General features: G+C 45.0%; 1 protein-coding gene across 5 annotated transcripts in view; it reads right to left on the reverse strand.

Annotated features, from left to right (window-relative positions):
* The window catches only part of LOC128756479 (rho GTPase-activating protein 21-like), an 82,015-nt gene that overhangs the window by 44,125 nt on the left and 24,289 nt on the right, over nucleotides 1-13,601 (reverse strand). Inside the window, exon 1 of one of the 5 annotated variants that reach the window (XM_053861030.1) lies at nucleotides 823-1,393. The exons of 2 other annotated variants lie outside the window; for them this stretch is intronic. In XM_053861030.1, the coding sequence (XP_053717005.1) occupies nucleotides 823-1,125 (303 nt within the window). In that variant the 5' untranslated portion in view covers nucleotides 1,126-1,393. Of the gene's footprint in view, nucleotides 1-822; nucleotides 1,394-13,601 lie in introns of those variants that run through there. 2 more of the 5 variants (XM_053861029.1, XM_053861032.1) reach the window with 2 other exon arrangements.

Genomic DNA, 13,601 nt, shown 5'->3' on the forward strand with positions numbered 1-13,601 from the left:
TTCAATTGAAAGCCTTGAAATGCAGAAATTTGAAATTGTCCACTTGACAATAGTCGAAATTCGAAGTCAGAACGTGTTGTCCTGGCAGTCACATTAAGAGGACAGCAGTACAGTGGACACTGCCTGAGATAATTCTCCCCCTGCCCCCACTAGAATGACACTACGTGACAAATACAAATGTATGCATGCAATCTGTTCATGAGAACATTAAGTGTGCACTAAGAGTCTGATTTGAGGGGCCATATGCTCCAGTAGCTGCCAGGATGGAGCATTTGCATGCCAAATTCTACTTCATTATGTACACGAGACACACTCAGTGAGTGCACTCCAGCGTCATTACTTGTGGATTTAGTGGATTCTCATTCATTGGGAGTATGGACTTAGACTCCAAATCTCTCTCTCCCAACCACACGCCACAATTAGTGCCATTTGTTCACACTGGGAAAAGCATTCACCTCTTATGTTTCTACATACGTAGAAAAACAGCCAAGAGCTGTTTGTGTACTTTAAAGGTTCTCCTGAAGGTAGTCGACACATGACTGGCCTTGTGTACAGAGCTGAAGAAAAACAAGATCATCACAGGAGTACACAGGGCATCCTGTCATCCTCAGACACCACCAACACATGAAACCTGAACCCCCAACGGACAGACCTTGCAGGAGATATTGGTCAGTGGCGCAGGGCTTGCCTTTCTGCTGAAGATGACGCACACAAATTCCACAGGGTAACGCACTAAACCTCTACTCCCCTCTGACATGCTTCCCAGCAGTCTTCCACAACCTGCTTGAGAACTTTCCTTGCACTTCCCCAAACGGTCCTTACCTTGGAACGAACACAGTTCTTTCTGGAAGCTTCTCGCTGCCGAGCCCAGGACACACTGCGGTTGGGCTTTGTGATTCCCAGTTCCAACTCTCCCCAGTACGCTTTGGCCAAAAGCTGAAACCAAAGACAATATGGCTCCGACAGACATCCATCTACGCCAGCCAGCCGAGCCCAGGGACAACTCCCAGATGATGGCGATGAGGAGAAGGAGCAGCACCCTTCAGCGGTCCCATCAACATCAGGACAATCCTTCAGCGTCACTGCCTTACTGCCTAGGGGGAGCCCATTCCTCTGGGCCAGCATGGCATTGCCAAGGTTGGGATGCGCCAACAAAGTGACCAGGAATGATTTCAGCTCTTTTCCCCCAGACGTGTCTATTCCGAGCCCATTTTCCTCCCTCAGTCTTTCAGCTCTGGTCTCAGCTCTGACAAAACAGGGCTGTACCTCTGGGCGTCCCACAGACACATGATGTTTCCACTCAGCTGAGAGGAGAGTGCACTGCGGAGAACTCGGCCCGGCTGACGCGCCCACCCACTCGCCACACAAAACTCTCTGAAGTATGCACACACACACATATAAGTGTTTTCCTTCCCTGCATCTCTCTACTTCCAACCGTCAAAAAGCAGCCAACAACAGACTCACGTGTCCACGCTCTTCAATAAATAATGACAACAAATGAGGTGACGTTTTTTTTCCCTCCAGTTGAATAAAGAGTGCAGTTCCATAACTGAAAATGATGCCAATCAGACCTCCAAGAATGTGACAAGCTCACACTTGGGTGGCAAGAACCGCAATCATGGTGATTTACTCGGACAATTAAAGTATTTTTACAGAACAATATGTGTGATATCACGGGAACATGAAGCCTTGCATAACAAACTAATCAAATTTCTGCATGAGGGTCTTACTGCGTGATGCAATTTGCATTCTTGTCCATCGTTTCATGCTGTTTGACAGTCAGTGATGGCTGTGGTGCATGAAAAGTGCCAGAAAATAAGGGAAACAGAAGGACTGCATGCCATCAGAATTGAGGCTGAAAGATTAAAAATACTGGGAGAGTAAACTTGAGACATAAATCCATTTTTGCATTGTGGATTCAGATTTCCTCATCAGTGACAAACAGCTCAAAACTGTAGCCGCTTGCATGCTCTCTGTACCTTTAAGGGATGAAAGAGGCCATATTTCAGGTTTAATAATTGTTATACATCAATTGACGTTTGAATTTCTGAATTTGACATTTGAACGACCTACTGTACGGGGGGAAACATTTGACTCCATCGCTCGACATGCAACGCAGAAGACAGACTTTTGCTTCGCTGGACATGAAAGCCACTGAACACTGCTACACCTTAGGCAGGAGCATGTGTTGCCAGAAGTCATCTCCAGCTCCCCAGGAAGGTATGGAACCAAGTTAACAGGGGGACATAATTCCTCCAGCATGTTCTGCTTCTGCCCCAGGGGGAAAAGCCAAAAAGACGTGCCCAGAATACTTGTAGAGGAGGATGACACCCTGACAAGAGACACGAGACACCTCAAGTGCCAGCTCCACTGCAAATATGAGGAGAAATCCTGATCTTGTGCTTTCACTCACCATCCAAAACTCGTGACCACAGGTGACATGAGGAATGTAGGACCTAGCTGAAAAGGCTGCACCACAACAGGCATCGCATGTTCCATCCTTCCTTCTCTCATGAACAAGACCCCAGGACCAGGATCACATCTCTAACCGGGGCAAGACATTCCAACATTTTCTGACTCAGATAAGTCAAAGTTTTGAGCCGTTGTAAAAGAAGTTTTATGTTCCTCCATCAGTCAGAGCTTGTAAGTCTTGGTTAACAATAGCTTTGATCTAAATACATATTTGAAGTCAACAAAGACTTGGCTGTTATTGAGGCACCATGGAGCTCCAGACTGGGTTTGGTCGGGATACTTGCGTCTCTGATCAACAGTGGAGCAAATAACATCATATTTGACTTCCTGACTGATTAGACACAGAGAGCACATGCTTGAACTGAGCACTGACAAAGTAGTGGCTCCACCATTACTGGACAACCAGCCACAATAGGTCAAAAATTACAACAGATTAACTCCATCTTACGCAACGATGTGCGGACAGGATATTCCAAAAATCTCAACACAATCTCATGTTGAGCTTTTAGGTGGACCCTATAATTCCATGTCTGCTGGTTCTCTTCCAACATCAGCCACGGCATGTCCGTCAACAAACGTTGCGGTTTGCGAGTTCACTTCAGTTGAGATCGTCCAGTAAACGCTGAAATATCAGTCTATTTTCATTGTGTGAAATATTTGCCATTTGAGACGGAGCAGCCACCAGGAAAACAACATCAGGAACGCAGGGGTGGAATGTTCTCTTTGCGTCTGGTTATGAGCATCTTGTTACCACATTCACCCAGCTCAATATAGCATGTGGTATTCTGCATGGGAAGAAAATAGCAGAAATAACAAACCGCCAAACAGAATCTGGATGCGCACAAAGCCAAAGCAAGGATTAAGTAATACCGAAATAGCAATGCTAAAGCACTGCTGCATATGGGAATCGAAGGGCTGAGCGTTATTTTTGTCTTTTCTGTGATGACAAAACAGCACCGCTGACCTTTCACTTACTTTACATTATCATCAATAGCTCAGGACTCATATAATTCTAAAACACATGACAAGAAGCCAGATCCCCAGGCTGGACACTTGAATGGAATTCCAAGTGGCCAGCAGATACACAAAAAAAAAAAAAAAAAAAAAAGTCGACATGCCACCCAGAAATATTGTGCTGTTGCCCAGGCAACAAACCTGACCACAACAATGCAGGCCACAGTGCCAGGGTACTGGCAGTGGGCGCCCGTGGGATTTCATGGTTGTTGGAGTGATTGTGTGATGATGAGGACATCATGAATATCGACACAGTTGAGTGTTGATGAGTGAAATTATTGGTGCGGTCGGTAAATTCAAAACAGCTCTGGTTGCCGTTCCTATCGCAGAGATCTGTGTGCGATCGACGACCCAGACCAGTAACTATTACCACAATGATCCCTTGTTAACACCATGTGTACACAACGTAAGCCAGCTAGTATTGTGTTCGAGGAACAACAAAGCAACTTTCCCGACAATTACTGATTGTAATTGGACCGGAGGATTCCTGTCGCTCTGGGGTCCCTTAACAGTTGTAAGTGGGAGACCTCAACAGACCTCAAGAACCAGCTTGGTATGGCAGTCAGTTCGCCTTGCGTCAGGGACCTGTCATACTTTTGATTCCAACAACACAACCTTCACTGCCTGCATCTCAAGGGTTGTCCACAAAGTGTTCTAATAGTTCACTGGGTTCTTCCAAATTATGAAAAACACTGGTTATTCCTCCGATCAGCAGCCAGTCTACTTCAGATAACGGAACGTAAACGACACCAGTTCAAACTGGGCTGTTAAGCATTTTGGGAGAAAACCCTGGAAGCAGTTGCAGTAATATTTGCATAGTCAACACCACACTCTTCATTGAGCTTCTGTCACTAAAAGAAACTTTTAAAGAACACGCTGATTTAACAGGAATAGACGAAGTAAAAAGCATTTCCAACCCGACGACCTCCCTCTGAACTCTGCTCTAAAGGCCAGTCGTGTTAGTGATGAGCCACATGATGAACCCAAGAAAAGATCAAAAGCTGATACAGCTGACTTTTGGTTTTCATCATGTTCATTGTTCTCAAAGCAACGTTCGCAGAACATTTGAACCACATAAAAGTAGGCTACAAGCAGGTTGAAAAAGGGCTGGAAGACGCCATGTTAGAAAGGAGCATCTGTGGTATAACCTGTACGGGTCAACAAGTGTGTAAACTCAGAGTGCTAATGCTAGTTCCAGCAAACATAATCCACACATTCACGTTGTTCCACAGCCTTCATCAGCCTTGAATACAATGTTTTAAGCAATGACTTGAGAGTAGTTCTGAGAAGTTTCCTTGAGCACTTTATCCGACATCCTAACTCGCAACGCCAATGAGTTTCATCATAGACCACTCGCTGTAGCTACAAAATGAGCCTCGGGTTGATTACATTGATACGTCACAAGCCTTTGCCATTGTTGCAAAACAGTAAATCAACCTCCTAACTACAGCATCAAACAATATGAAGTGATCCCTTTGACCTTTGGTATTACAGTGGACATACCTGCATTGTTAACTGTGTTCATTGAATTTATAGCTCTAACAGGTGAGTGGGACTTCAGACATCTGACTTCAGCTAACAATAACAACAACAGTTATTCATAATATAATGTGATTTCATTATTCATCTACTATACAACTACACATAAAACAGGTACAAAGTTGAGGTTGCATGTACCACATACATTAATGTCCAAAGTTTTAATATTTACAGTGTTACCCCTTCAGGTGGAACACAGATTAAGAAATTTGCTCTTGAACTCCCTCGCTGATAATTCAGCAAACGATCCTGCGGCTTCACACAACATCCCGCACACAGCCAAAGACAACACCAAGCTGCAGCTGTGGCAAAATTACGGCAAGAAAGGGGGAATTTTAGCAGCAACAGAGTTTGGTTTTTTACGACCGCTCATAATCTGAAATCACATTAGCGGTGGGCTTGAACAGCCGGACCAACATCAGTCTGCTCTGTGGTTTTGGCACAGGTTTTGGATGAGGAAGGAGGTCTTGCTACACGATCCTGACATTTAGAGCAGTGAGAAAGTCGTAGAAAACAGTCATCCTGGGATCTGAGGAGATTTAAATACCCTTTATTAAATATAGTATAAATTGTTAGGAATAAAGTGTGATGGTAGTCGTACAGGTTTCTGACTCATAGCCCTCACTCAAACGTGATTCATCGCCTCATGAATTTTTAACATTTCTGATGCTCAACCAGAAGCCACTTCATCCACACACTATTGCATCCGAGAGTGTTAGACGACTATCTTCACCTCTAATTTTGAGTGCAGATGAGGGATGGAGGCCTGGTGGGCCGTGGGCAGGTGACTGGATCTGGGTGGGGATTTTAAAAAAAGCGCACCACTAAGTAATTCTAGGGTCTGACTGGCGCCTGACTGACTTTATGTATCGGCAGCTGGGGATCCATGTGTGGTGTTAAGAAAAAGAGAAAGTCTTGTTGAGGGATTAGACCCGATTCAGAGGTGCCTTTTCAAGACTCCTGGCGGGTGTAAGATCTAATCTGGACATGCTGCATCTGGGCTCCGCGAGGTGAGGCTTACTGTAACAAAAGACTGGCTAATGAGGGCAGGGGAACAGACTGCTCCCAGTATGTCCCTGCACTACTGCAGAGCCATTAAAGTGCAGTCTTCCCACAACCTCGGGGGGGAACCGTGCTCTCGGGTCTCTACAATCCACTTTGGCTTGAAGGGAAAAAGCTTTCCGGACCACATTAGGCTAATGCTTAAGGACATTGATCGGGTTTCAAGGTAAGTGCATCAAACTGAGCTAACATATCAGTCACCGTCGTGTTCTCCGTCTTAAACATCCACTAGCTTCATGGTTTGTATGTTGAAATGTGGGATAAAAAAAGAACTAAAATACCCTCAATTTGAGGATGCAACTAGGGCAACATCCTCATGAGTATCTAAATTAATCTGCCCAATGACAGAAAGTATCAGTGAAACTCAGTTAGGATAGTACTGTGATAAGCAAGATGCGCTAATTTTATATAATACATCCAACAGTACCGAGTCAAGATGGCATCTTCCCGTGCTCACCGGTGGGATTAGGAACAGCATTCAATTGCGCATCTTTATTGGCAGAGCAAACTACTTTTGGGGGCCTTTATTGATGACCAGTGGTCGACATGAAGAGGGTGTAAAGAGGTAAAGTCCAAGACAAGTAGAAGTGGAGGTGGTAGACTGGGGGCTGCAGGTGCAGTTTTGCATCACATGGTCAACTCCTCCCAGGGAATGGTATGGGGGAGGACAATCTAGCAACTTGACACTGTCCATTCACATGGTATGAAAAATGCTGTGACAAGTATCAACAGCTTGGGACAACATTTGTCGGCTGCATTTCTGGACACAAAAAGCTGTAGGGTGTATCAGCACACTTAATTATCGCGTTATTACAATACTGCACTGGTATTTTTAATGCTGTATAATTCTATCAACAAGTACTTGGCTAAAGCTTATACCGCTAGTCAGCCATGCGACGTCCCGCATTAGCTCCTCATCATAAACAACAAGCTCATGCAAGTGTTCAAGCCTGGCCGCAGGGTTTCCCGCAGGGCTTCATGGCTGAGGCGGCCTCCTCGACTTCTTTCCCAAAACACAAATTTGAATGCAACTGTACATAAACAGCTTTTACCGTCTTGATTATCTCAGTAGCCGCTAACACTGTTAGCCCTTCCCGCTAATTATGACAGAGTCGGCAACTCACGTTTTATCTCACCGTCTCAGGCACAAAATTTAACACCGCCAGTGACATCACGGACACAATAAGGTCATGCAGAGTGCAAGTAAGAGAATTAGTGAGATACAGTGCCATATACAGGGCTGCCATGTGCACTACATGGTTTTCATTCAACTGATCCAAAGCTGTCCACCAAGTTACCCCTCATCACTTGTAAAATAATGGCTCAAAATATCAATATCAACATCAATATATTGATGTACTGACTGTATCACAATATGTGGTACAGATCGCCACTCATGCACCAGGTTCTACATCATCATTCTGGCTACTACAGAGCACCACACAACAGCCACAAAGACAGACGTAATGGCTGTCGACACAGACGCGTTATCACCAACAGTATGGCAAACATGTCCGCACATTGCAGGACATTACAAACACAAACCAACTCTGAAACAAACTAGGGAGAAACTGAAACTTTTCTGCCTTGATTGAAGACGTGCTGGGATCAGTGTGTTTCTCATTTTAACAACTATTCAGATCCAACGCAAATGGTGACGCAGAGCTCTAGTTCCTGTGAGTCACGGTGTTCATAAGCCAGGACATCACATCTATTCCACTGGCCGGAGCTGCGATCACAACTCTGAGTTTGCTATGGAGACCATCTGAACCAGAACAAATGCATGACACCAAACTTCCAGAGAGAAGGAGCAGGGTTGGGGGGGGAAATTTGGGGATTTCCTACTAGAGGGAGATGTGGCAGGAGTTGCTGGGCGATCACCCAGAGTCTAATGGGGAAGACAAAAGACCTGAGCCCAGAGGGGTTTGGTGGGGACCAGAGTTTGTATTAGGGAGCTGCGGCAGTAAATGAGCCTTGCTTGATGTGCACGATTGTCTACAGCAGTCCCCAGATATTTCCACACAATCGCCTCTGCCAATCAAGCATTCAGAGTCCGGCCCATTCACTCGCGAGCAGCTGCTCCAGAATGGAGGTGATGACAGACAGATCTCAAATTGGACACCTTGGCGTGGAGACGGATGTTGAATGACTGAGCCCAAGTAAGGATTGTTATTGTTTCGGCTGCTCTAATGAAGACGCAGATGTCCTACCTAAAGGTCGCGAGGAGAGGTGGCTACACCAAGTGCCCATCACTCAATACATTTGAATCAGCCAATTTAGAACACATTCAGTGAAGCTACCTTGGGAAACAGGTACTGTCTAAATGTAGGGCATCTAAGTCCAAGTATAGATCAGGACGCCCACATGCTCTGCTGGATTCATTTACAGGTAGATCTACATTCTGTAGTTCCAAACTTTGGGTAGTGCTGCTATTACCACCAGCCAAAATTGCTCCCCCTGGATGGATGTTTGGGCTCTTACAGCCTAGGGTGGGGAGCTCTGCCATCCAGGAGAGTAGGGAAAGCCGAGCCTCAGCTCCTCATATTGACGTCAGTTGAGCTAGCTTCAGCATCTTGTGAGGACGGCTCCCAGATACCTACCAAGTGAGGTGTTCTCGATAGATTGTCTTTCTCAGTTTACCAGGGGAGACGGTTTCTGGAGAGAGAAGTCCTACTGCCACAAGATCAGAGGAAGAAAATGGATGGATAAGAAAAATGACATCCACGAAGGACTAATAACTAGATAATGTTGAATTATCTACCTATTTAATTGAGTGTCAAGTTCAGAATTTTAAGGAGAAGTGAGCCCACTATGGAGATAAACATAAAATAGCTACAGCTATTCCAGAAAGGAACATTTTCTGGATGTAAATTTAGTCACTCGGGTTTTTCCAGTCTGATGAAAGGCTCCATTTAGCCATGTAAGTTTACCGTTAGCCAGTGTGGTCTACATAAAGAGCCTATATAGCAACAGCGTAAGATGATCTAGGAATTCCAGCAGTTGAGGTTTGTGGTCAGACTGTTGGAGAATTGAGGTGGAAGGTCCACTGGACTCTGAATCACACTGGAGTTTGGTAGACATTCGAACATATTTCACGATACAAAATGACATTTGATTGACATTAATGTTATTATTACTTTGTGTAACGCTTTCAAATGACGAATAACATCTCAAAAAGAGACCTAAGACGGCCTAAAAAATAAGAGCAGAAACTCTTTTTTTTAGCATTTCAGAGAGAAAAATATCATTTGAAAAGAACAGCATGTGTCATTCACTTCCTCTGTCACATCATATTATAGGAAAAACCTTGAGGGGGGCAGATCCTTTCACAAAAGCTACGAGAGCTACAGATGTCCTTGGAGTATAGTTACAGAAGACATCACTACACTAATGATACCATGGTTACACAAGTGTCGTTAAATTATCAGAACCTTTTTACAAATCTGGCTCATCATTCAGGATCAAATGTGTCAAATCAAATTCATTCACATTGGGTAACATGACAAAGTACACCAGGCTTTTAGCATTTTTTCCAGAAATGTCCCACAAACCGGAATGTACTTCAGGAATGGTCAAAAACAATCCATACTTCAGGTGTATAGAGAGAAACTGAGAGAAAAAGCAAGATTCAAGAATCCTATTGATAAACCTAGTCTTATAAATATTGTTTATTGTTCCCACTGAACTTGAGCGAGGACCCGAGAACCCAAGCACTCAGGAAATGCTCGACATTCAGCTCAGCTATTCTGGTCCACTGGTGAAATATTCACAAGTTGAATTCATAAGTGACTAGAGAGATGTGTGTCCACTCTATAAATACACCTTCTGAACATTGAACAGAATATTCATCCCAACCCGTGTGTGTTTACATCCTGCAGTGTTAACATGAGCAAGCTCTGAGAATCAAAGCTATTGTGATGATGCCAAAACTAATAACAGTTGAGCAAATAGAAACGTCAGGCTCTTTATAGGCGACTGATATTTGATGTGGCTTAGCTTTAACTGCTGCAGCTACGTCACCCAAACTGCTCTGATAACACACACACAAGAGATCAAATGTGTCCTCTGAGCAACCTTTTGGATGAATGAAAGATCTACACTACGACGGCCGACTCGTGGAGTGGACAACTTAAGCATCAGGACTGCACTGGTGGATTGTTGCAAGTACATGTGATGTGCTGCAGACAGACATGGGATTTACAAAGGGTGTGACGGAATAATAACATTCTACACGACCCCAGAAAAGAAAAGCTAACGTCACCTCGTGCCGAGCAGTCATGAGGTGTGGGAGCTAACAAGCGCACTGATTTATAGTTCATGGTGAAACAAGCGTCACGAGTCATTAAAAAAGACAGCGACTGGTACTGGATGAAAGCATTCCTCCGATGTGGCCTGTTTACCAGAGCAGCATCTTCTTTCAACAGCTGAGGTCTGAGCTTCCCTGCTCGCCATGCGTCCGTCGGTTACGTAACCCAGTCCACCATCACAACAGACTACACACCCGCCAGAAAATAGCAGGTTATTCATCGGAATGTTTGTCCAGGGGGAGTGAGACCCCAGAAACTGCAAGGATGACAAATCAGCTCCATGTGGGAGTGTGTTTTTGGGACTGGACAGCCTTGGGAGTGAGTCAGAGTTACTTGGTGAACCCTCAAACAGAATACAGACCCACTACACAGACATGGGAGGTACATTCCCTTGACATTGATCCATACTGAGCCTTTACATTATGATCAATTCAGTGACGGCAGGAATGCCTTTTCCTCCCTGAGCTGGTGGGGGAGCTTCTTTGCTCTCACACTTCCCGCACTGCCCTAGAGTAAGTTATTTGTACTCATTCATTCAAATACATACATGTATGTCTCAAAAATTCTGCGCTAGAAGAAGTTGTCAGAGGTTGTTTCCTTGGAATATATGATTTTCCTGTGACCTCATACACAGTAAGAAGGAGGCAGAACAGCAGCGATGAAGTGAGGGTGATGTCATGTCAGAGACAGGTAGTGGTAAAACAAGCACAGATTGAGGACCAGATGGCATCACAGGCAGGGTCCATTGATGGCACTGGCTAGTGGGTGTGTTGTGCAGTGGGTGGGGGTGTGCTTATGTCCGGGAGCGGATTGGTGATGGTGGGGCTGAGCTAGAGCAACCGATGAAGCATTTAAATCTGTTTCTAATCTGTTCGTGGGAGACTTGATGTTGGTGCGAGAGACTAGAGCCGGCATACACGTTGACCTGTTGACGGAGAAAGAACGTCGGCTTTCACTGGTGCACACAAAAGGAGTCGCGTTTCATGTGAGGGGCGGCAGGTCAAGGGTTAAGTATGAGACAAGATACTTGTCAGGTTCCTGTGAAGGGACTCGGAGAAGGCAGGTGAGGGAAGTAGGCCACAGAAAGGCTTTCTAGTTTTCTGCAGTTGTTGTATTGTTTGTCTTGATATTGACCCTGGACAGGTCACCAGTCCATCACAGGTCACGTCAGACGGACAACCACTCACACGCACTCCCACCTACGGACAATATCGGCTGGTGGTTCAGATCAGCTCTAGGCAAGTACCCCAGACTGCAGCCTGGAGGATCCACGTGCAGACATAGACTTCCCACTCTGCAGGCTCTAGTTGGTGGTCATCAACCACAGGGTTTCAGCTACATGCAAACTAGCGTGGCACATCGACACGACTTAATGAGAGCCGCCATGGCATCAGGAAAACTGATCTCTTTTTGACAATGAACTCTCATGTGATCAAATGCATTGAAACAAAGTGGAAACATCGAAAAACGCATCATGGGGGTGGACTTGAATGTGACCGTATTCGCTGTGTTTTTCAGGGAAATAACTTGAGAGTCATGAGCAAGTTGCTTTGGTGGATGGAAACCAGTGACTTCTCCAGAGTGAGTAGCAAGCAGTAAGTGACATGCAGTGAGCGAGGCGAAGGTGATTACACCAAACAGTAGTGTCCGCTCCTATTTATCCCGCACTGTCGACAGAAGTTCCCACTCTGGAAGCTATTTTCAAAAGCTGTCGGATTCAATTGGCAAGCAAACGTCTGACTCTATTGTTTCCATCTCCATGTAAACAGGACTGAAGAAGGATACATTAGCTTCAATATGTTTTCAGATGGTGGGAGGAAATCAGAGTACACAGAGGAAACCCAGTTAAGCATGAGGAGAATACCAACAGGATCAGAATTCGCTCCACAGCCATTAGGACTTGAACATCAAACTTTGACAGCTAATTCTCAAGTAAAATTAAAATAAAATAGCTGAACACAATCTTGACTACATTAATGATATTATATTTTTATGACTCAAATAACACAAGAACTCACTAATATGACCTGATGACATAACCTGTAAGACAGCTAGGCCTATTGACTCGAGGAAGGCAGAGGTGAAGGATGGATGTGAATCCTCAGCCTGTAACTTAAGCACATGAATTGGCAGCGGTCGGGTGAAGCATGTGGATGAGATTGTCAGTGAGGTGATTTGGCAGCAGGAGAGTAGTTGTTGCACCAATCAAAGGTTGCTACACCCGAGCTCATGTAGGTGCGACTAATCCAGTTAGCATGGCCGAGGATCAGTTGCTAAACTAAGAAAACCATTCGCAGTCAATCCCACTGACAAGAACACCTGACTGCCGCGCCAGGAATGGTAGAAAGGGTGACTACCGGAGAAATTTACAGTCACTTCGGTGACCCGGATTTCACTCAGATGACAGGAACAAGATATGTCCAGTGGCGGGGTGCTGTACGGGTCCAGATCAATTCCTGTCAAGGACTCAAGTCCCATTCTGAAGACTTGCTGAGGGACATGTTGAAGGGACCATTATGATCGTCTGTTGATCCTCAGGGACAACGTTAAAGAAAAAACATGAACGAAACAAAAAGCTGATAATCCAGATGGCCCACAGGCTTGGCCGATCATTTCTGCCATATTCACCCTCTGGACTTCACTCTCACCAGGGCCACTGTGATGAGCTCAGCAGAAAAATTCAGGATTATGTTCGAGCTAATTCCGCTCTGAACCTGCGAGACGATGGCAGACGTTTCCTGTGATGTGACCTTGACCGAGCTTGTGTGCCGTCAGGATGAGGCAATGTCGGTGCCAGTAACGTGAGACTCAAGCGACGAGGGTATGTGATGAAGGATGCAGAGGGGAGGGGGGGGTGACCAGTTGGTTTCCAAGTGACAGGAGTAAACAACGTCAAAGCAAGACTCGTGGGGCGAATGAAAGCTTGAAAATATAATGAGGGGCCTAAATAAAGCAGTGTGTAGACGTATAGCTACACCTACTCCCTTTGGCTTCCAGAGGAATGAGGTTGAGGTAAAATATGTCTAGTAAAATTTAACGACAGCTACACACCCACATCTTTTTTTTTCAGGAATTATAATAGATGGTAAAATAAATGTTGGTTATCCACTGGCAAATGTACTAACAAAAGAGGACACTGGATATTAAGGACTGGTCAATAAACAATCCTACTCTCACCTATAGTCAGTTTTGGGACACCAACAAAAG

The sequence above is a fragment of the Synchiropus splendidus genome, chromosome 3, assembly GCF_027744825.2.
Source record: "Synchiropus splendidus isolate RoL2022-P1 chromosome 3, RoL_Sspl_1.0, whole genome shotgun sequence".
Taxonomy (NCBI): domain Eukaryota; kingdom Metazoa; phylum Chordata; class Actinopteri; order Syngnathiformes; family Callionymidae; genus Synchiropus; species Synchiropus splendidus.